Source organism: Lithobates pipiens, unplaced genomic scaffold (genome assembly GCF_037356315.1).
Source record: "Lithobates pipiens isolate NorthernLeopardFrog02 unplaced genomic scaffold, aLitPip1_a1.2 Scaffold_16, whole genome shotgun sequence".
In the NCBI taxonomy this organism is placed as follows: domain Eukaryota; kingdom Metazoa; phylum Chordata; class Amphibia; order Anura; family Ranidae; genus Lithobates; species Lithobates pipiens.
The window spans coordinates 4,587,301-4,611,781 of record NW_027507748.1 but is presented as its reverse complement, the minus strand read 5'-3'; the positions used below and the strand labels follow the sequence as shown (position 1 = coordinate 4,611,781).

General features: G+C 48.5%; 1 protein-coding gene across 1 annotated transcript in view; it reads left to right on the top strand.

Moving 5' to 3' along the window:
* Window positions 1–19,157, top strand: part of PTGFRN (prostaglandin F2 receptor inhibitor) — a 51,393-nt gene extending 32,236 nt beyond the window's left edge. The window contains exons 3-9 of the mRNA XM_077479495.1: window positions 282–701; window positions 3,113–3,448; window positions 5,968–6,369; window positions 11,417–11,812; window positions 13,375–13,482; window positions 15,375–15,671; window positions 18,908–19,157. Of these exons, the coding sequence (XP_077335621.1) occupies window positions 282–701; window positions 3,113–3,448; window positions 5,968–6,369; window positions 11,417–11,812; window positions 13,375–13,482; window positions 15,375–15,671; window positions 18,908–19,077 (2,129 nt within the window). The 3' untranslated portion in view covers window positions 19,078–19,157. The remainder of the gene's footprint in view (window positions 1–281; window positions 702–3,112; window positions 3,449–5,967; window positions 6,370–11,416; window positions 11,813–13,374; window positions 13,483–15,374; window positions 15,672–18,907) is intronic.
* Window positions 19,158–24,481: the final 5,324 nt, after the last annotated feature.

Below are 24,481 nucleotides of genomic sequence, written 5' to 3'. Positions count from 1 at the left end.
GATAAAACCCAGTAGGAATTGTTGCATCTCCTGCAAAAATGCAGTTGGTGAGCAAAACCAGAACTTCGGCACAGAGATCCCCATTGGCGGAAACCAAATTTGAATTCTCTGTTCTGGGTGAAATTACCCTTTTAAGGAACCAGGAAGCTCTCTACTCCAATGACGGTAATGTAAAAGGCTCACAAGGGTTTCTTACCCGCCAGCCTGTCATGTATTGGGTCTCTGGGGTTTGTCCTGCACCAATCATTGCCATCCTAATGCCTCTCTCCTTCTCTATCCAGTGATCCCCGACACGCTGAGCCTGCATGGCCCGAAGGGTCGTGCGACCACTGTGCGCAATGTGACCGAAGGAGGGTCTTTCCAGCTGCAGTGCCAGGCGGGCTTCTCTGCTTCTGCAGCTCACACTCACCTGTCCCTGACCTGGGAGCGACAGACGGCAGGTTCCACCTCCAAGGTCCTGACACTGACCCACCTGGGGCGTTTCCAGCCCGGACCCGACTATGCTGACCGATACAACCGCGGGGAGGTGCGACTGGACACAGCCGGATCTGACCAGTACCAGCTGACTGTGGATGGCGCCCAGGCAACGGATGGAGGCGATTATAGCTGTGTGGCACAGACCTGGGTGCAGGGGCCCGATGGCTGGGAGAAGATCCAGGAGAAGAGAGTGGGCGTGGCTCAAGTGGAAGTTTGGCCAATGGGTGAGTGAGGGGAAATGGGGGGGAGACTAGGATTAATAATCTGTATAATATTACGGAAGGGGAGGAGCCTGTTTGTCCCATAAATGATCTTCTGTAATTTGAAACAATAGGTTTTTATAATAAAGGGAAGCCATGAATGAAAGTCCAGTATTTTTCGGATCTGCCATCAAATGAACCCAAGCTATGATCGGAACACTCCAGGTCCCTGCTCTGTCTCTGTCTCTTTCTCGGTGTGTCCCCAGACTGAGCCCCGTCTCTCCAGTCCAACAAGACCCCCCAACCCGGGGCTCTTCAAGATTGGACCCCCATTTCTCTGTGTGTCCTAAAACTGAGCCCCATCCCTCCAGTCCAATGCGACCCCAGTCTGGTGCCCTTCAAGATTAGAACCCCTATTACCCTGTGTGTCCCCAAACTGAACTCCATGCCAACAAAACCCCAGCCCGGGCCCTTTGGGATTAGACTACCACTACCTTGTGTGTGTCCCAAAACCGAGGCTCGTCCCTTCAATTCAACACAATTCTAGCTCATCACCCTTGGAGATTAGTCTTTTTTGTTACCGTTTTGTGTCCTTAAACTAAACCTCATTCCTCCAATTCAACACAACCCCAGCCTCCCCTTCAAGATTAGATTCCCATTACCTTATGGGTCCCAGAACTGAGCCCTGTCCCTTCAATCCAGTGCAACTGCAGCCCAGATCCTTTTGAGATTGGGCTCCCACTACCTTGCATGTCCCAGAACTGAGCCCTATCCCTTCAATCCAACCCAGCCCTAGCTCCGGGCCTTTTGAGATTAGGCTACCATTACCCTGTCTCTCCAATCCAACACAAACCCCAGAGCAGGTCTTTTGGGATTAGACCTCCATTACACCATGTTTTCCTAAAAAAACTGGGCCCCATCCCTCCAATCCAACATAACCCCAGCCGGACACCTTCAAAAAATAGACCCCTTTATCTTTCTATGTCCCACAACTGAGCACCGTCCCTTCAACCCAGCCCTAGCTCTAGGCCTTTTGAGATGAGGCTACCATTACCCTGTGTGTCCTCAAGCTAAACCCCATCTCTCCAATCCAACATGACCCCAGAGCAGGCCTTTTGGGATTATGGTGGTATAAGGTAGAGAGCCGGCAACTCTGGTGCGCTTTTCTTCTTTTGGGACTAGACGTCCATTACCCTCAGTGTCCCTATAAACTGAGCCCCATCCCGCTAATCCAACATGACCCCAGCCGGGCCCTTCAAGATTAGACTAGACAGCTCCGTCGCTTCAATCCAATCCAACATGACCACAGCTTGGGCCCTTGGAGATTAGGTTCTCACTACCTTGTGTGTCCCAAAACCGAGACAAATCCCTTCAATCCAACACAGTCCTAGTTTCTGGCCCTTGGAAATTTAGGCTACCATTACCCTGTGTGTTCTTAAGCTAAACCCCATCCCTCCAATCCAACACAACCACAGTGTGGGCCCTTAAACCTAAGACTCCCATTATCTTGTGTGTTACCAAAGCTTGAGCCCCTTCTCTCAAGTCCAGCACAACCCCAGCCTCCCCTTCAGTATTTGATTCCCATTACCTTTATGGATCCCAGAACAGAGTCCTGTCTCCTGCAATCCAGCGCAGCCCAGGTCCTTTTGAGGTTAAACTTTCTCTACCTCGCATGTCCCAGAACTGAGCCCCGTCCCTTCAACCAACCCAGTCCTAGCTCCGGACCTTTTGAGATTGGGTCACCTCTACCCTGTGTATCCTCATGCTAATCCCCGTCTCTCCAATCCAACATGACCCCAGACCAGGCCTTTTGGGATTAGACTTGCATTACCCCATGTGTCCCTATAAACTGAGCCCCATCCCACCAATCCAACATGACCCCAGCTGGACCCCTTCAACATTAAACCACTTTATCTTTCTATGTCCCACAACTGAACACCGTCCCTTCAACCCAACCCTAGCTCCAGGTCTTTTGAGATGAGGCTACCATTACCATGTGTGTCCTCAAGCTAAACCCTATCTCCAATCCAACATGACCCCAGAGCAGGCCTTTTGGGATTAAACTTCCAATACCCCATGTGTCCCTATAAACTGAGCCCCATCCCTCCAATCCAACATGACGCCAGGCGGGCACCTTCAAGATTAGACTCCCATTATCTTTGCATGTTCCAAAACTGAGCTCCGTCCCTTTAATCCAACAGCTTGGGGCCCTTTGAGATTAGGCTCTCTCACTACCTATGTGTTTCCCAAAAAAACTGAGCCACCTCCCCAGCCAGTCTGCTGGGTTATATCCCCATTATCCCATGTCTCCCAAAACTGAGCTCCATCCCTTCAATCCAAAATGGCGCCAGCCTGGGCCCTAGAAAATAGCCTCTGCATTATCTGTGGGGGGGCGACACCATTGATAAGTCTATTCCTTGTCTCTTGTATTGTAGATTTGACAGTGACCATACCGGTGAAGGAAGTGGAGGTCCAGGAGGGGTCCCCCCTCACCCTTCCTTGCCAGGTGTCTCTGGACTCCAATGTTCCAGTGCTGATCCAAGTCCGCTGGTTCCGGTCCGATGGCGGAGACATTCAAGAGCTGCTCGGTGGACCTGACCCAGAACCATCCCAGGAGAGGACCTACACTCACAAGCTGGAGGTGCCCCAGGCTCGGATCTCGGGGGATTACACGTGTCGGGGCTCTGCTTGGATCCCGCTGAGGGATGGCAGCTGGAAGAAAGCGGCAGAGCGGACATCTGATGCTGTCAGGGTGAAGGTGGTCTCTGAAAGTAAGTGATTCTAATAACCCCCGTGTGTTCCTGGTATGTCAGATATCATGTGGCTGGTGACATCAAGGGTGAGAGGAGGTTGCTCCTGGTTTTTAACGTAAAAATTGACGATGGTTTAATATTTTTTGTGGTGTGTTTATTTATTTTTTAATTTTTTTTTTTTTTTTTTTTTTGAACATTTAATTAATCCATCCACACAGCGAAACCAAGACAACCTCCCCACCTCAGACCGGAGACCCCTATAGCCCTGGTGCTGCCATAACCTATGTTTTAATGGAAAAACAAAGCCTAAATAAATAATAATAATGCATAAGAAAAAAATAAAATTATTATTTTTAATAATTAGTAGTATTTTTAAAAATAAAACGATTAAAAAATAAAACTAGGAACAACCCCCCCCCCCCCATCCTTAGACCTGACTCCCCCCACTTCCAAAATAAAACCATTTTTAAAATAAAAGTAGGAACAACCCCCATCCCCGGCCCAGAGAGGTCCTTCCCTTCTTATGGAATCTATATAAATATATTATAAATATTTGTTTTTTTCTTTAGGCCACTGGGGATGGCAGCGGTGAGGATGGGGGTTTGTTCCTATTTTACATATTATTTTTTTTATTGTTTTATTTTTACAGAAGAATAATAATAATGATGAGTAGTGTTGGTTATTATTTTATATTAAGCAATTTTTTTTTTTTTTTATGTATATATTGTTTTTTCATTAAGACATCAGGAATGACCGTGCCAAGGCTACAGGGGTCTCTGGTGTGATGTGTGGGCTGTATCTGGTTTTATTTTATTTAAAAAAAGCGAGAGAGAGAGAGATTTTTCGGGTTAATAAAAAGTAGATTGCACCTCTTCTTCACGTCGCCCTCGGCTGACTCTTCCTTCCTACATCGGACCTCCTGCTGGGTTGTGTGATTAGCGCTCCTCGCTTCAGCGCGTCCAATCCCGCCAGCCGCACCTGATCTGCACAGGCCGCCAGAATCTCATTAATGGAAATCTCCAATTTCCAGAGGTGCAATAAATGTGATGGCAGCCCGAGATATTTTGTCATTTTAAGGGCTAACTCCGGCCCAGACTTTTTAAACTTAAAAAAAAAAATGGAGTGCTCTCTGCATTCCCAAGAGGGACTTTCCCATCACTTCCTGTCCAGGTGTCACAAAACGGGAAAGAGAAAGCCCTCCCCCATTCTTCCACCGTCCGCTCCTGAGATTTTATGGCAGACGTCTCCTCCTGCTCCTCTAATTGTCTCATGGAAGCCTGCATGGAACGTAGAGTCCTATTATAGGCATCAGTGCTCCTTTCCAGCAGGAAATGCCTCCCCGTCTTGCCAGCTGCTCTCACTCGGTGTGTGGCCGTGGCTCATCCTGGAATATAATCCGCTCACCTCTGGGAACTTTCTTCTGCACTTTTTGGATGAAATAAAAATTTTCCTCTCTGGCATTTTTAATGTATTGGAAAGGTTTTTATCACTCTTCACCGGCCTTAAATCACAAATTGGATTATATAGAAGTTCCATACCTGAGAAAGGTGGAAATCCTATGGCTGATCGGGGGAGGGGTTCAGACTGTGAGTGGGCCTCCTCCGTCCTTCCCGTTGTATCGGCTGCAGTTCTGGTGGGATCCACTTCCAGGGCCCGTGACTGAATCCTAGATCTGTCTCTGTGAGCTGTGATCTCTCATTTCCCTTTTGATCTCTGCTATACACTCTAATCTTCAATTTCCTGCGATCTGTTGTACCCCTATATACCTGCCACTCATAAATCTGTTACACCCCTGATCTACCTCTCTCTATAATCTACCATTCCCTGTGATCTCTGTTACACCCCTATCTACCGTTCCCTGTGATTTGTTACACCCCTATTTATTTAGCTTTCCCTCTGAGCTGTTACACACCCCTATCTACCGTTCCCTGTGATCTGTTACACCCCTATCTACCGTTCCCTGTGATCTCTGTTACACCCCTGTCTACCGTTCCCTGTGATCTCTGTTACACCCCTATCTACCGTTCCCTGTGATCTCTGTTACACCCCTGTCTACCGTTCCCTGTGATTTCTGTTACACCCCTATCTACCGTTCCCTGTGATTTCTGTTACACCCCTATCTACCGTTCCCTGTGATCTCTGTTACACCCCTATCTACCGTTCCCTGTGATCTCTGTTACACCCCTATCTACCGTTCCCTGTGATTTGTTACACCCCTATTTATTTAGCTTTCCCTCTGAGCTGTTACCCCTATCTACCGTTCCCTGTGATCTCTGTTACACCCCTATCTACCGTTCCCTGTGATTTGTTACACCCCTATTTATTTAGCTTTCCCTCTGAGCTGTTACACACCCCTATCTACCGTTCCCTGTGATCTCTGTTACACCCCTATCTACCGTTCCCTGTGATCTCTGTTACACCCCTATCTACCGTTCCCTGTGATCTCTGTTACACCCCTATCTAGATTTCCCTGTGATCGCTGTGACCTCCCCCAACTTATTTCCTCCACTAACTCCCTATTCCCTCTTTCTCCGCAGTGCCGGACCTCCAGGTGACTCTGAACGTATCCGTTCTTCCCCAGATGTCAGATGAGCCTACGGAGCTCCTGTGTCACATGACTGTTTCGGGTGACCCCCGGCTGTCCGTGTCCTGGTATTTCAAGGGGCTGAACCCTGCCACGTCCCTATTGGTGGGCTCCATGAACCAGGACTGGACCCTGCAGGCGGGAGAGGCGTACCAGCAGCGTCTGGACAGAGGGGAGGTAATCTTCTCTCGCCAGGATGCCAACACCTTCGCCCTGCGTATCCAGTGGACATCGGAGGAGGACCGGGGGAGCTACCACTGTGTGGGCACCATGTGGAAGCAACAACTTAACAACAGCTGGACATCAGTGAGCCAGGAGACCTCCAGACCAGTTACTGTCAACTGGGCTGCAGAAGGTAATAAAAAGTAAAACCACGAAATGGTGATGTGTGTGTCTGTATTTTGCCTTCTTTCTTTATTTCAACTGTTTGTGGAATTATTGCAGTGAAGCCAAGGTAACAATCCCAGTAGTATGTTTTTATTGAACAAGAATGCTGCAAGTGTAAACTGCTTACAGCTACCCGAAAACAATAAAAGACCTACAGAGTGCTTCACATTTTACATATACATGCTACCCATCCTTTCCTAGCAAATGAACATTGGCAGATGGTTATATGCAATAGGAATGCAGTAAAAGTCAGTTATCTTCTGTTGTAGCTGGTCTAAAATTTCCTTTGCAAACAGGACTCCGGGCTACAAGCAATGACAGGAAAGCAGGTTCTTGATCTATAGTCTTGTAGTAAAGCTTTAGTGTTGTCGCCTGGTAGATATATTCCCCCTTGTGCATTGTGGATTATTTTGTCTAGAATTGTCTACTGGTAGAGTCCACCCTTCAGATTTTGCTGCAGGCTTTTAGCACTCCGAAAGTTTGCAGACTTTCCTATTGGGTTGTAGCCCTCATCACTTCCTTGATATATCGGTTTCTATGAGGGAAGCATTTCTACCAGCAATCTCTAGGTGGCAGCACAGTACCATATATTCCATAGGTCAGCTATGTCCACTATTTTTAGTTCTTCGATAGACAGCAAAATGAGTAACTCTTAATTCGCAATTATCTTCCACTATAATAAAAGTGATTCTTTAGAAAATTACAAAGTAAATATTCAGTCAACTTCAGACTTTCTGAATCGGATGCAACGCACTGCTGTGATAATGTGGCGATTTGTCTCTTACAGAGAGATCCTTTTAATTCCACCACCACACCCCTTGAGTACCCACCAGGGGAGTCAACAGAAGTTGCAGTACCGTTCCTGTTCTCCTCCGTGCTCCCCTCAGTATTCCGCTCACTTGTGTACCCCTCAGCTTTTAGATCCCAGTTTACTTACAAACCTTTTCTACATCCAGCCCTCGTGTAAGAACGCAGAGGGATCTCTGGTTTACCTAATAAAATTACAAAGGAGACCCTTCGCCTCATGTCATATCGCAGCAACATGGAGAACATTTTAATTAGCTTCTCGCCAACCATGTAGCCTGCAGGATGGGCTCCCGATCATGTGACCACTGTGACGGCCAATCATTCATGCCTTAAGATCCGGGCAGGAATGGGTTGGGACATGCATATCAACCGGGCCCTCCTTTGTCCACCAATGCTAGCACCTTCACCCTAGATCGCCCACACTCACTGGAATATTCGCACAATGATGTCTTTTTGAGTTGATACGCTTTAAAAATGTGAACCCCAGGGACATCCTTGGGATTACTGAAACCTACAAAACCATTGTCTATGGCCTTACGTAGGGTTAAATGCATTTCGGACCTAATGCATCTGATTCGGTGGACTCTATATTTAATTTGCTGTACCTTTTTATTTATAGAACCCCCCCCCCCCCCCTGGTACCCAAGCTTTGGCCCGAGGGCTGCATGTGATCCTTTAGTATATGATATGTGGCCCTCGGACCTCAGCAGTCTGTAGCGGGAACATTGATAGTATGCGACCCTCAGCAGTCTGTAGCGGGAACATTGATAGTATGCGACCCTCAGCAGTCTGTAGCGGGAACATTGATAGTATGCGACCCTCAGCAGTCTGTAGAGGGAACATTGATAGTATGCGACCCTCAGCAGTCTGTAGCGGGAACATTGATAGTATGCGACCCTCAGCAGTCTGTAGCGGGAACATTGATAGTATGCGACCCTCAGCAGTCTGTAGAGGGAACATTGATAGTATGCGACCCTCAGCAGTCTGTAGAGGGAACATTGAGAGTATGCGACCCTCAGCGGTCTGTAGAGGGAACATTGATAGTATGCGACCCTCAGCGGTCTGTAGAGGTAACATTGATAGTATGCGACCCTCAGCGGTCTGTAGAGGTAACATTGATAGTATGCGACCCTCAGCGGTCTGTAGAGGGAACATTGATAGTATGCGACCCTCAGCGGTCTGTAGCGGGAACATTGATAGTATGCGACCCTCAGCAGTCTGTAGAGGGAACATTGATAGTATGCGACCCTCAACAGTCTGTAGAGGGAACATTGATAGTATGCGACCCTCAGCGGTCTGTAGAGGGAACATTGATAGTATGCGACCCTCAGCGGTCTGTAGAGGGAACATTGATAGTATGCGACCCTCAGCGGTCTGTAGAGGGAACATTGATAGTATGCGACCCTCAGCGGTCTGTAGAGGGAACATTGATAGTATGCGACCCTCAGCAGTCTGTAGAGGGAACATTGATAGTATGCGACCCTCAACAGTCTGTAGAGGGAACATTGATAGTATGCGACCCTCAACAGTCTGTAGTAGGGACATTGATCGGGGTAATAACATTGATCTCTAATAACCTCATGTAACATGTTCCTAGTTTGGTATTTGTCTTCTGCAGCATCTCCTCACCAACAATGTATCTTGTCCTCAATCTCTGACCCTCATTTCCTCTATTAGGTCTGCAGTCTGTAACCGTCCTCTCAAGCATTACTTATATTATGTGTGGCCCTTTGGTGATGTCAGGGGCCACATTTGAGGTCTTCTATAGCTTATAAGTTGACAACTACTGTTCTAGACAATCGCAGATGATTTGTTTTGTTTGCTGCCTGTGTCTTGAAGCCTGTGGGGGAAGGGTGCAGCCACTTGGAGATGCACATAACTTTTGTAGCCAATGGCAGAACCTTCTATCTTTGTATATAAGTTTTGTTGACGGTTCTATAAAGCTTGGGTTCGGTATTTTGCCAAGAGCTCCTCCAAACAATGGGGACAACGGAAGAGGTGTATTTTTTTTTTTTTTTTTTTTTTTTTTTCAGGTGATGGCTTATTGTAGATACACATACACCTATCCCTTCTTACCTTTTTGTTTTACAGGACAACAAAACGCGCCTTGTGCAAACACTGACTTCATTAAGCAATGGCATGTAAAAGAGGTGTTTCCTTAAGAAGCCATATCTCTATCCTCTCTAGATGATAGAGAAGATAAGTACCCATAGTGAGTCCTGTTCACTAAGGAGATTGTGGACCAGCTATAACGGAAGTAATGTTTAGTGCTTCCCTATTGCATATACACATCTGCCAATATTCATTTGCCAGACACATTGGATAACATGAGACTGTGGGGAGCGTGTATGAGAAATGTTTACGTAATAGATATAAATTACATACACATTTCTCATACACACTCCCCACAGTCTTCAGCGTTATCCAATGTGTCTGGCAAATGAATATTGGCAGATGTGTGTATGCAATAGGGAAGCACTAAACATTACTTCCGTTTATAGCTGGTCCACAATCTCCTTAGTGAAAAGGACTCACTATAGGTTAATGATCTTGGCAGTCTGTCTGTCTTCTGTTATGGAAATTTTCTGGTGGAGACACAGAAAATAAGTTAACTATACATATGCGGGAACAGATTCACAGGACGCAATTGCTGTGTTTTAACGTATACTGGTGACAATATTTATTATTGCATTCTCTTTTATGTAGAAGATGAGAGGGGGTGGCGTGAGATGTTTAAAGCGGAGGTCCACCCTAAAGTGGACCTTCCGCTCATCGGAACCCTCCCCCCCTCCGGCGCCACAATTGGCAGGTACCTGTGGTAGGGGGGTGCAGGTACCTATACAGTACAGGTATCTGCACCCACTTCCGGGATAGCTCTCTGCGGAAAGGGGCGTAGATTACGCCCCTTTCCGAAAGTCCCCCGCTGCCTGCTGGGAAACACACAGATCCCAGAGGCAGCGGGTCCATCCTCATTGCGCAGCGCGATTCGCGCATGCGCAGTAGGGAACTGGGAAATGAAGCCGAAAGGCTCCACTTCCTGATTCCCATACCCAAGATGGCGGCGGCAGCACCCGAGAGACGACCGAGAGATCGGCTTCGGGTGCCGACATCGTGGGCACGCTGGACAGGTAAGTGTCACTATTTTAAAAGTCAGCAGCTGCAGTATTTGTAGCTGCTGGCTTATAAAAGAAAAAAAAACGCGGAGTCCCGGTGGACTCCCGCTTTAAAAACGAGTGTATAGAATAATGTCACATTTCATATGTCATCAACTATGCCTAACAGTTGCGAAACTAAAACCTTGAGAAGACAGAGAGATTCCAGCAAAGTTGTGTCTGTGTGTTAGGTGAAGATTACGGAGCACATTTCAACATTGCAAACAAGATGGAGTCTCTTGTGCTTAAAGGGTAAGTTCACCTTTTACAGAAAAATCTGTAAGGTGAACTTACACAGGACCCCTCCCCCGGTCCCGCTGACCTGTTGCGCAACAATCTCCCATTCTGAGCCCTGGTATAGCAGTGTCAGGGGGTTCGCGGCTTGGAAATCCCCCACAGCTGAATTTCCAAAAAGTACCCCATCAGGAGGGACGTTTCAGAACATTCTAATTGGTCGGCGCCATCACATGGACGGCGCTGACTATTCGGACCCCGCGTAGCCCGTTTTTGTCAGCGGGGAAGAAGGCACATAAATGCCAAAGGGATTTCTAAGCCCCGGACCCCTGACGCAGCTATACTGGGGCTCAGAGCGGGAGATCGCTGCGCAACAAGGCCAGCGGGACACGGGGGAGGGGGGATGATGGTTAGGTGGGGGTATTGTGTAAGTTCACCTTACAGATTTTTCTTTAAAGGTGAACTTGCACTATATTGTTCATTTAAAGTGTAAGTCCATGTCATTTCCCACCTTTTGTTTATTTAATACTGTTTTCCTCCGTGTTACATTCAGCTGATTGCTGGCAGATCCTGCTGCATTGGCGCAGAGACACATCGCCCTGTTTTAGCTCTCTCTAAAAGTTTCCTCAAAATGATGGGTTCTTCAGTGGAGGTGGTCCATCTGCTGGTGCAGCAGATGGACCATTGGTGATCATTTTTCTGTTACTATAAAGCTTCAGTTTTTCTGCCAGCGCTTTCCTACGTTCACCCCATAGGGGGGTATACATTGCTTGGTTCTGGACCCTTTGTAAACCCACCTGATTGATTCTCCTCTTTCCACAGAATCCTCCCTCGTTGTTACCGCCAGGCCAGTACAGGCGGTGTCGGCAGCCGGAGGAACCTTCGAGATGATGTGCACGGTGCAGCCTAAGAATATCCCCTTCCCCAAGTACTCGGTGCAGGTGACTCTGACAACCCAGGACCCCATTCAGCCCCCCGTCATCGTTATCTCTCTGAACCGCGAGGGGACGACGCATCGAAAGATGCCCGTTGGCAGTAATGCCTTCCTAGAAAAAGGGAAGGAGGGCGTCTATATCTTCAGACTCTACCAGGCGCAGAACCATAACAGTGGAGCCTATCGGTGCGCGATCTTTGCCTGGACTCAGGGCGGCGGCGGGGTGTGGCGGATGGTGCGGAATCAGACCACTAATCCCGTACAACTGGAGTTCCAAAATTCAGGTGAGATGAGAGATGTGTGTGGGGAGTAAGGTAGTGATGGATGATGATGGATGATCGAATAGTAAAGATAGACCGTATATCATCAAGTATGTGGACACCTGAACATCATACCTATGCGAGCTTGTTGGATATTCCATTCCAAACCCTTGGCCATTTAATCTGGAGTTGGCCCTCTTCCCCCAATGGCCATTTTAACATGGAGTTGGCCCTCTTCCCCCCAATGGCCATTTTAACATGGAGTTGGCCCTCTTCCCCCCCCAATGGCCATTTTAACATGGAGTTGGCCCTCTTCCCCCCCCAATGGCCATTTTAACATGGAGTTGGCCCTCTTCCCCCCCCAATGGCCATTTTAACATGGAGTTGGCCCTCTTCCCCCCCCAATGGCCATTTTAACATGGAGTTGGCCCTCTTCCCCCCCCAATGGCCATTTTAACATGGAGTTGGCCCTCTTCCCCCCCCAATGGCCATTTTAACATGGAGTTGGCCCTCTTCCCCCCCCAATGGCCATTTTAACATGGAGTTGGCCCTCTTCCCCCCCAATGGCCATTTTAACATGGAGTTGGCCCTCTTCCCCCCCAATGGCCATTTTAACATGGAGTTGGCCCTCTTCCCCCCCAATGGCCATTTTAACATGGAGTTGGCCCTCTTCCCCCCCAATGGCCATTTTAACATGGAGTTGGCCCTCTTCCCCCCCAATGGCCATTTTAACATGGAGTTGGCCCTCTTCCCCCCCCAATGGCCATTTTAACATGGAGTTGGCCCTCTTCCCCCCAATGGCCATTTTAACATGGAGTTGGCCCTCTTCCCCCCAATGGCCATTTTAACATGGAGTTGGCCCTCTTCCCCCCAATGGCCATTTTAACATGGAGTCGGCCCTCTTCCCCCCAATGGCCATTTTAACATGGAGTCGGCCCTCTTCCCCCCAATGGCCATTTTAACATGGAGTCGGCCCTCTTCCCCCATTGTGCCTATGACCCCTTTCACTCTTCTTGGTAGACTTCCCAGAAGGTTTTGGAGGGTGTCTGTGGGAATTTGTCCCATTTGTGAGGTCAGGTACTGATGTTGGAGGAGATCTGGCTGACAATTGTCATTCCAATTTATTCCAAAGGTTGTCAGTAGCGTTGAGGTCAGGGCTCTGTGCAGGAAACTGGAGTTCCTTCACACCAAACTGGTTACACCATGTCTTTATGGAGCGGACTTTGTACAGGGGGGGGGCGGAGTCATGCTGGAACAGAAAAGGGTCTTCACAAAACTTACCATGAGAGTGGAAGAGCACAATTTATTTTTATGACGTGGAGAGATGTGAGTGTATACTAATAACGGAGGTCCACTCTCAGGGCTAACAATGGGGCGGGGGGGGGGGCGCATATGAATGTCTAATAAGTGAGGACTTCTGGCACCAGCCTTACTATCAGGGTTAGCAATAGGGGGCACATCCCATACTAGGGTCGATTTGGCCTGGTGTGCCCCCTGCTGGTCTCAAATGTAAGTGGTCATCTGCTCAGTAAATGATCATCTTGTGTCCATAGTCATCTCCATGTAACTTTATTTCCTCTAACCAGGTCCCGTCTTCAATGTGTCCACTCACTCAGACAGCTCCAGTATTTACCGTGGTGAGAGATCCGAGTTCTGGTGCATCATAACCATCGATGGCCCGGCCATGGATCCAGGTAATTTGCAGCACATTATAATGTAACGGCTCAGATCCAGCCGACATTTTTGAAAGTGATGCTGCAGCTCGGCTTCCCCCACTCCCTCCCAGCAGTGACGCTGCAGCTCGGCTTCCCCCACTCCCTCCCAGCAGCACATACATTTCTGAGCCTTTCCTCCTCCACTGCTCCATTTAGCCATTGGGGGAGTGTATAGAAGAATCCTATAATGGCCCAGATCTGGGTCATACTGAATGGAGGACACACTCTCCCTGTCCCCATGTGACAACACTGGGCCAATCATGAGCTCTATCACAGAGGAAGGCTGGAGTCCATTCTTCTCCATTTCTGGATGTACTGGGTATTTTCCTCCCAACTGTCAAAGGAATAAAGGAAAGACAAGTGGGGCCGCCATTAAGTGAAGCCACGGACAGCACAGGTTCACTTCTAAGTCCACTTAGCGTACACAGGCCCTGCTAGAAGTAAGGGAAAGGGTTCTTTACTGTTAGAGCTGTGAAAAAGCAGATGAGACTTGCACAGGATCAACTTTAGACTTGAAGGATTATAAAAAAAAAAAAAGAGCTGAATAGAAGAAAATATAAAGTATTACTTTCATCTGTAGCTATATAGTGAGATATTGATCCGGGATTGATTTGTAGGGGGGCCCATGCCTCATTCTGATCAGTTGGGGGTGTTGGTAATTTTTTCTTTGAAGGACATTCCGAAGATATAGGAAATACAAATCGTTCCTTTGTAACAATAACATCCTAAACTGAACTTGGAATATTCTTATATCGGAGGTCAGCAGCCGGTCCATCGCATCATGTGATGGGTAGATAACACCCCTCCCCCCCCTCCTACATTGGGTACCCACCATAAGAATTGCCTTCCTATTATTCACCTTCCCCTTCCTTTTTCCTCTTCCCCTTCCCTCTTTCATTTTTTTTCTTCTTCTCTCCTCTTACCTTTCCCCTTTCCTCTCCTCTTCTCTTCCCTCGTATTCTTTCCTTCCCTTTCCTCTTCTCTTCTCCCTTCTCTTCCCCTTCCCTTATCTTCCTCTTCTCTTCCCCTTTCCTTCCCCCTTCTCTTCCTCTTCTCCTCCTTCCCTTCCCTTTTTCTCTTCCTCTCCTTTCCTCTCCTTTACTTTTTCCCCTTTCCCTTCTTCTCTACCTATTCTCTTCCTCTTCCCTTCCCCTTCTCTTTCTGTTATCTTCTTTTCCCCATTCCTCTCCTGCTTCTCCTTTCCTTCCCTCTTCTCCTTCCCTTTCCTGTCCCCTTTCCCTTCTTCTCTTCCTGTTATCTTCCTCTTCCCTTCCCCTTCTCTTCCTGTTTATCTTCCTGTTATCTTCCCTTCCTCTCCCTCTTGCCCCTTCCTCTCCCTCTTGCCCCTTCCTCTCCCTCTTGCCCCTTCCTCTCCCTCTTGCCCCTTCCTCTCCCTCTTGCCCCTTCCTCTCCCTCTTGCCCCTTCCTCTCCCTCTTTCCCTTTCCTCTTCCTCCTTCCCTTTCCTCTTCCTCCTTCCCTTTCCTCTCCCTCTTGCCCATTCCTCTTCCTCCTTCCCTTTCCTCTACTCCTCCTCCTTTCTTTTTTTTTTTTTTTTCCTTCCCCCTTCTCTTCCTCTTCTCTTGCCCTTCCCTTCTCTTGCCCTTCCCTTCTCTTGCTCTTCCCCTCTCTTGCCCTTCCCCTCTCTTGCCCTTCCCCTCCCCTTCCCCCCTCTCTTCTTATTCTCTTCCCCTTCCCTTCTCCTTTCATTCCATTTTTTTTCTCTTCTCCTTTCCTTCCTCTTCCATTTTTTTTCTTTTCCTCTTCCCTTCCCTCACCATATACAGAGTGGTGCAGGGACGTGGCGGTAGATTATGCTCATCGCCCCTCTCCCATCCCAGACCCTCCTCACCTCTCTGGTTTTCCTCCGCAGCGGACATGGCATTCGAGGTCTCCTGGTACGTCCAGAAGCCGAGCGGCTCCGCCGTCTTCCTGGCGGGGGTGGATCGGACGGCTCAGGTCACGCACAGCAGCAGGAACGGCTCCAGCGAGGTGGCCTTGGAGCGGGTCAGCGATATGGAGTTCAGGCTGCGGGTGTACGGCTGCGAGGAGGAGGACGCCGGCGGCCATTACTGTACGGTGACCCCCTGGGTGAGGACCGGCGAGGGCGGCTGGAGCAGACAGGAGAGCGTGACGTCTTCCCCGGTGGTCATCAGCATCAGGATGGATTGTAAGTAAAGGCGCCTCTGCCGTGTCCGTGTTCCGCTCTGCGGACAGCTGTTCCAGGCTTGTTGGGCCTCATCGGTGCAGGGGGTGGAAACAAATAGTTCAGTCTGGATTCAAGTCTTTTATGAGAATTATTTCTTCTTGTAGGATGAGGGATCTGTAGAGTGCCGCATTCATGGTCAGCTGGACCCCCTTCGAAGTACAGAATGACCTGATGCCCCCAATTTAGCTAAAACTACAACCCCCCCCCCCCATTCTATTTATAGGGGATGGAGCAAGACTCTCCCTCCCAATCCTGAGAAATGCACCCCCCCCCCAGGTGAATTCCGATGAGCCGCGCCACCCGGGACAACAGATCCCATGGAGAGCAAACCCCTCCCCCTTTCCTTATTAAGTCCTCCAACACAGAGGCCCGTCTGGTGGCTTCACGAGTCCCTCCACCCTCCCTCTGAGCGCTCCTCCCTGTGGGTAGAGTTCTGTGCCTCAGTACTGTGAGCCCAGGCCAGAAGTTGTGGGGTGCACAGGGGAGCGCTGGGGTCAAGTACCCCCAACGGGACATGATTTCAGGTTTTACTTTGCACAGCAGCTTTAAATCAATATGGATGACATGGTATTGATGAGAGATATTTAATCTGGAAGGGAAGTTCCCAAAACATGGCCTGTTGGGGGTACTTGAGGACTGAGGTTGAGAACCACGATGAGGATGCCAACTAGTGGCCACATATAGGAGGTGCAGTTCATTCTCAGCACAAGTTATGAATCCTCTAATATAAGATGATGGCACCATCTAGTGGCCACATATAGGAGGTGCAGTTCATTCTCGGGTAACGCAAGTTATGAATCCTCTATGTACGATGATGACCCCATCTAGTGGCCACATATAGGAGGTGCAGTTCATTCTCAAGTAGCGCAAGTTATGAATCCTCCATGTACAATGATGGCGCCATCTAGTGGCCGCATATAGAAGGTGCAGTTCATTTTCACATAGAGCAAGTTATGAATCCTTTATAGCAGTGGTCATCAAACTCCTGTCCTCAGGGCCCACTAACAGGCCAGGTTTGCAAGATAACTGAAATGCATCACAGGTGATCTCATTTGCTGGTTAGTGATTCCAGTATTCTAGTCTGCATTCCCCCCCCAAGGTAATACATAAAACCTGGCCTGTTAGTGGGCCCTGAGGACAGAGGTGATGACCACTGCTCTAATGTATGATGGTGGTGCCATCTAGTGGCCATAGAAAGTGAAGTTTTATTTTCACATAGAGCAAGTTATGAATCCTCTAATGTACGGTGGCACCATCTAGTGGCCACATATAGAACGTGCATTTCATTTTCACATAGAGCAAGTTATGAATCTTCTATATACAGTGATGGCACCATCTAGTGGCCACATATAGGAGGTGCAGTTCATTTTCACACAGAGCAAGTTATGAATACTCTAGTCCAGTGATTCTCAACTAGGGTTCCTCCAGAGGTTGTAGGGGTTCCTTCAGCATTGGGCAATTTCTGCCTCTCAGATAAGTTCCCACTCACACCATTGATCTTTTTAGTCATCTGTAAGGAGGTAATTCTTCCCAATGACCACAAGTGTGAGGACCATTCTTCCCACTGACCATTACACTAATATAATATGAGTTGTAGATTTCTAAACTATTTCAAGGGTTCCTCTGTGTTGAAAAGGTTGAGAAAGGCTGATCTAAGGTATGGCTCAAAATTTCAAGTCCTGAGCTACTAGCCAGGCCTCAAGGGTTACTCCCCGACCAGTTGCCCTGCCCAACCCCTACTCTGCCCCGCCCCTAAAACCGCCCTCATAAATTATCTCATGAAATTGCACATTAATGTTTTATGCAATTAAGTTATAAAAATATTAACAACTTTATCCATGCCCGCCAATGCATCCTGTTGTCCCCCCCCCCCCCCCCCCCCATGTGCCGCCTACCTGTGGCGGGGAAGAGAGGAGAGCTGCCAGCTGGATGATCAGTGGGGAACATCACAGCTTTCGTTTCAATAGCTGTGTGTTCCCCCCCCGCCACCACATAAGCCCCTCCCTCTTGTCCGAGGAATTTTGATACATGTCACTCGTCCTAGGATTGGACGGGTGATCCGAAAAAAAGAGGAGGGGCTTATGTGGCGGCGCGCGGAGGGGGAACACACAGCTATTGAAACGAAAGCTGTGATGTTCCCCCGCTCTGATCATCCAGCCGGCGGCTCTTCTCTCTTCCCCCTCTGTGATCGATGGTGCTCGCCACCCTCCCGCCTCCCAGGCAGCCCTTCTCGCCAGCCCTCAAAATTCGGTCGCAAAATGCGAGAGTCATTTTTGAGGGCTGCTCTAATGTACGATGATGGCGCCATCAAGTGGCCACATATAATAGGTGCAGTTCATTTTCACATGGCGCAAGTTATGAATTCTCTATATACGATGATGGCGCCATCAAGTGGCCACATATAGGAGGTGCAGTTCATTCTTGGATAGGTAGAGCAAGTTATGAATCCTCTAAGGCTGGGTTCACACTGCTGCGGTGTATGAGATTGGATGTGATTCGCACCGCACTGCAAATCACATGCGATTTCAGCCATACAGATAGTATGGCTGAATTCGCATCCGGCCCAAACTCGCACGGGACCCTTTTTTTGGTCCTCAGCAGAATCAGATCGCATGGGTGTTCACAGTATGCGATCCGATTCCTGTCCGAGTTTGCAGATCGCACTGCGATCTGCGAACTGATTTGGAGGGGTCATTAACTTTTCATTGACACTCCCAGCAGTTCGCATAGGGCAGTGTGAACTGCCGCCGGGAGGCATGCGATGCGGGAACCTGCCGCGGATTCGCAGTGTGACCCAGCCTGATGTATGATGATGGTGCCATCTAGTGGCCACTTATAGAAGGTGCAGTTCATTCTTAGGTAGAGCAAGTTATGAATCCTCTAATGTATGATGATGGTGCCATCTAGTGGCCACATATAGGAGGTGCAGTTAATTTTCACATAGACCAAGTTATGAATCCTGTAATGTACAATGATTGCACCATCAACTGGCCACATATAGGAGGTGCAGTTCATTCTCAGATAGGTAGAGCAAGTTATGATTCCTCTTACAATGGCACCATCTAGTGGCCACATATAGGAGGCACATTTAATTCTTGGATAGGTAGAGCAAGTTATGAATCCTATATCTTACTATCAATGTATTTATTTACCTATAACTTACTATCAATTTCTTTTCTTTTTTTTTTGTCTCGCAGTGCTGAGTGCATTCAAATACCCGCTGCTGATCGGAGCTGGCCTGTCCCTGGTGGCCGGCCTTCTCTCCTGCCTGATTGGATACTGCAGCTCTCGTTACTGCTGCAAGGTGCAGCCGGTCCCAGAGAAGCGGCGGGAACACCGCAGGCTCATGTCGATGGAAATGGACTGACGATGGCGAGCGCACGCCGGTGCTGTACGACGCTGAATGAGCCACTGACTGTTACCCTGGGAGGGGGGTGGGGAGGGGGGGGGGGTTCTTCAAATGCCAAAAAAGAGCCACGTGTGACTCTGATGGGATTGTACCACTGACCCAGTGCGGGGGAGGGGGTCTGTCTTCCACTCTGTCTATATCCCCCTGCCTCTTCCAGGAATGGACCATAACGACGGTACGACATGGGGGGGGGAGGAGGATATGCTGCTGCGCCTGGCTCCCCCCTCTACAAAGCAATAAGTACCTGAAATGATGGGATTTACCCGTATATAAGGACCGACTCCCACGTCCATCGGCCTGTCTGGCGGCTGACCCAGGGAAAGGGAATTTTTGTGCAACGCTGCTGCCAGCGCAGGTGCTATATCTTTCAATGCCACACTACAGCCGGTGTGCTGTTTTGCAGACAGTGCCCCCCTGGCATGAACCTGTGTACAACACAGACACTGTGACCTGCCCCTCCGCCGAGGACCCCGCAGACGCACGCCGAGGACCCCCACACAGCACACCACAATCCTCCTCCTGAATGTTTGAAGACTCGTGTGAAATGTTTTTTAGTAATTGCGTTTGTTTTTATACGGTTTTCCTGCCCCGAGTCCGACCCCCCCCAAAACCCGCCAGCGGGGTCACCCGTCCCAAAAAGAAAAGACTTCAAAAAAAGAATTCAGAAGCCGGTAACCTAATTTTTCTGGATAAGAGTCCCCTCCTGGAACGTCCTTGTCTGATGGGTCCCACCCACAAGGCTGGACTTAATCGTGGAGGGACCTCCCAGGAGGAGGCGCTCTCCATTACTTTCTGGATTGAATTGCAGCCGGTCTTTCCTTTGGGAGGGTAGAAGAGGAGCCCCTGCTGGTACCCAGCTCCTAGTCTTTAATGTGGGAGCCGCACGCCCCTCTTTTTTTTGGGGGGGGTGACCCCATGTTGTGTCGCTGGCAGTTTTTGGTCCGGATTGACCCTCCGTCTTCCAGAACAGTCTGATTGCACTCCTGACGGAGAAGAATATCGCCATATCGATGTTTTGTGTGTTTTTATTCCGAATTTCTCTGTCTGAGCAATAAAAATGCAGTTTTTATTTTTTATTTCTGTGTCCCGTCTCCCCCCCCCCCCCCCATGCTTATGTAGACTGTAATGAGAAATGAGTGTTTCTGGGTTATGGTTGGGGGGGGGGGGTGGGGGGGTTGGGGGAGGGGTTGCTGCAGGAGAAAAAGCAAATGGTTCCCCCAAACATTCTTTTTCCAAATTGCCTTTCCCCACAGCCTCTACCCCCTTCCTAGTATCATTCATCCCCCGCCTTTGGGCCGCGTACAACTTCTTCCCCTCCCCCAATTACCGGACCTGGAATATTCAGCTCATTTAAAGGGTCTATCTTCCATATAGTGAAAAGGGAAGAATAGCAGAATGAACAAAAAAAATGAGTGGTGGAGGGAAGACCAAGACCTGTAGCCCCCCCCCCTTTTATTTTGGGGTAATAAGGTTGTTTATTGCTGGGTCTACTTACCCCCCCCCCCCCCCCACTCATCCATGTCTTTATGGACCTTGCTTTGTGTACTGGTGGAGCCAATGGCTGTGCTGCTATCCCTCTATCCAATCAAGAGCCAAGAACCCCGGGCAGAGGAAGAGCACGTCTCCAGTGTGGGAAATTCCAGGGCTCAGGTAAGTGAAACGGGGCTGGGGGGGGGGGGGGGGGTGGCGATCACTGCCAGGTGGCTTTTCACCGTAATGCCTAGGATGCATGAGGGTTTACAACCCCTTTTTAAGAATTCCCTTCACTTGAATAAAGGGGCCAAGCCCAACCCCTCAAAAACAACCCCCACACTATAATCCCTCCCCTCCACCAAATGGTTTGTACCGGTGCACAAAGCAAGGTCCATAAAGACATGGATGAGCGAGTTTGGGGTGGAGGAACTTGACCGGCCTGCACAGAGTCCTGACCTCAACCCCATAGAGCACCTTTGGGATGAGTTCGAGCAGAGACTGCAAGCCAGGCCTTCTCATCCAGCATCAGCGCCTGACCTCACAAATGCTCTTCTGTAAGAATGGTCAAACATTCCCATAGACACCCTCCTAAACCTTGTGGACGGCCTTCCCAGAAGAGGTGAAGCTGTTATATCTGCAAAGGGCGGAGCCAACTCTATATTGAACCTTCCGGACTAAGACTGGGATGTCATTAAAGTTTGTGTGTGTGTAAAGGCAGGCGTCCCAATACTTTTGGTAATATAGTGTACTTCCAGGAGAAGTTCTCACCTGTACGCCAAATAATGTAATACCCTCTGTACTAGGGATAGTATGTGTGTTCTGTGTATGGGTTATTTTCAAATCGATTTGAATTTGAGAAGATGGCTGTATTCAATCTTTTTTCTATTCTATTCATTTTTTTTTTTTTTTTTTTTATTCTATTCTTTTGTATTCAATTTCGTTTTTTCTCTATTCTGTTTTGTGCTATTTTTCTATGTTGTTTTATTCTTTTTCTATTTTTAATTTTCTATTCTGTTTTTATTCTTTTCTATCTGTTCTATTCTTTCTTTCACTTTCTTTTGTGTTTTTTTTTTTTTTTTTTTTTCTCTAATCCTATAACACTAAGTAGCAATCTCATTTCAGTTTTATACTATACTGCAGTGATGGAGAACCTCGGCACTCCAGATGTTTTGGAACTACATTTCCCATGATGCTCAACTACACTGCAGAGTGCAAGAGCATCATGGGAAATGTAGTTCCAAAACATCTGGAGTGCCAAGGCTCGCCATCACTGCTCTACTGTATCTATTGCGATACGTTTCCATTTTTTAATTCAAATTTGGATAATTCTTTTCTTTATTATTTTGCGTTCATTTAAAATTTGTTTGCTATTATGATTGGGAAATTCTGATACATCGGAATACGGAACATTTTGTCAGAATTTGGATTTGTAATGAACTTCACATGTCTGATCTGTAGAAGAATGTGACTATAGATTATCATTTATCTTCTCGCATCTCCTCTGTGATAAGTTTGGGGTGGGGGGAGGGGTATTGTAAGACGCTCAGTGTCTTCACAGATGACTTCTCCGAGGCGCGCGGCGAGTTTCTCACATTTCGCAGACTGTATATGAGAATACTGAATGTGGTAGACCAGATCACACTTCCTGAAGATGTTCTACTTGTCATGAATTCGCTCCGTTCAGGTAAATCATATCAGCTTATTTCCTGCAGAGACCAGCGACCAGGAGGAGTTCTGAAGTTACAGAATCGTTTGTCATCTCTCTTGTTCTGACCGATCCTTCCTGTTCAATGCCAAACTTTAATTCTCTAGTTCCCGGTACGGCTATGGGTGCTTATTGCGCCCCGTTAAGCCAACTTGCTTGTAGGTCAGTGGAATCCAAATATTCTCGCTCGCGCTCTCTCTCTCTCGCGCTCTCTCTCTCGCGCTCGCTCTCTCTCGCGCTCGCTCTCTCTCGCGCTCGCTCTCTCTCGCGCTCTCTCTCTCGCGCTCTCTCTCTCGCGCTCGCTCTCTCTCGCGCTCGCTCTCTCTCTCTCTCTCTCTCTCTCTCTCTCTCTCTCTCGCGCTCTCTCTCTCGCGCGCTCTCTCTCTCTCTCTCGCGCTCGCTCGCTCGCGCTCTCGCTCTCTCGCGCTCTCGCTCTCTCGCGCTCTCTCTCTCTCGCGCTCTCTCTCTCTCGCGCTCGCTCTCTCTCGCGCTCGCTCTCTCTCGCGCTCTCTCTCTCTCGCGCTCGCTCTCTCTCTTTTTCACGCTCTCTTTCGCGCTCGCTCTCTCTCTTTTTCACGCTCTCTTTCGCGCTCGCTCTCTCTCTTTTTCACGCTCTCTTTCGCGCTCGCTCTCTCTCTTTTTCACGCTCTCTTTCGCGCTCGCTCTCTCTCTTTTTCACGCTCTCTTTCGCGCTCGCTCTCTCTCTTTTTCACGCTCTCTTTCGCGCTCGCTCTCTCTCTTTTTCACGCTCTCTTTCGCGCTCGCTCTCTCTCTTTTTCACGCTCTCTTTCGCGCTCGCTCTCTCTCTTTTTCACGCTCTCTTTCGCGCTCGCTCTCTCTCTTTTTCACGCTCTCTTTCGCGCTCGCTCTCTCTCTTTTTCACGCTCTCTTTCGCGCTCGCTCTCTCTCTTTTTCACGCTCTCTTTCGCGCTCGCTCTCTCTCTTTTTCACGCTCTCTTTCGCTCTCTCTCTTTTTCACGCTCTCTTTCGCGCTCGCTCTCTCTCTTTTTCACGCTCTCTTTCGCGCTCGCTCTCTCTCTTTCTCGCGCTCTCTCTCTCTCTCGCTCTTTTTTTCTCTTTTTCGCGCTCGCTCTCTTTTTCGCGCTCGCTCTCTTTTTCGCGCTCGCTCTCTTTCCTCCTTCTTTTTTTTTTTTTTTTCCTCCTTTTTTTTTTTCCTCCTTCTTTTTTTTTTTTCCTCTTTTCTCTGGCATGGGTCTTATGTCAATACACACGTGTAAAGGCACTTTGATCAAACACTTCCCAAAGGATTTTAACCAATGTGATCTTTGAGGCACAAATATCTCTTTGGATCAACTCTTGATATTATTCTCAAGGGTACTGCTGGTGGTGAGAGCGCCTATCTAGCGCAGAAGTCGTAGCCTAGGGAGCGTACTACGAGGGCTTCACCCCTTTTTGACTGTTAAGAAACATCCCTTTTTTGTTTCTCCACCCCCTCAACTGCCTTATCAGAACCTTCCAGGCTCGGTTCCCGTCCTACCCACAGTGTGGCATTCTAAGCCTGTTAAATCCTCAGACATAAAGGTGTGTGTCCCAACTTCCCAAAGTGTGGGGGGGGGGTGATTGTTAACCTTTGTGAATGCTTGGACAATTTGAATGTCGGACCTTTATCAGGCAGTGGTATCGCTGGACTACAAACGAGTTTCGCCCCCTGCCCCTTCCTCAGTTTCTAACCTCAAACTTTGTGTGCTTACACAGATAAGCAGCTCTCCACGGAGTATTCTCGGGTCTTCTGAACCCAGGTGTTGTTGCCCTAACCTGTTTACTATTTCCAAGACCAAGAGAAGTTTTCCACCCCGTCTTGGGTCTCAAAGCTCTGAATGTCCTCATTGGAGCCCAGAAATTTTTAATGGAAATCCCCCAGGTCTGTCATTGCCTCCCTTCACAGGGGAGACTTTCTGGCTTCTGTGGCCATCATACTTGAATGCTCTCTTCTTTAGAGCAGTGTTTCTCAACTCCAGTCCTGAAGGCGCACCAACAGGTCATGTTTTCAGGATTTCCCTCAGATGACATGGCTGTGGTAATTACTAAGGCAGTGGAAATCCTGAAAACATGACCTGTTGGTGCACCTTCAGGACTGGAGTTGATAAACCCTGCTTTAGAGTGTATTTTTTGCTGTAGGGGTGGCCCCTACCTTCCCGGGCTGTAGTCCTGGTCATTGGCCTT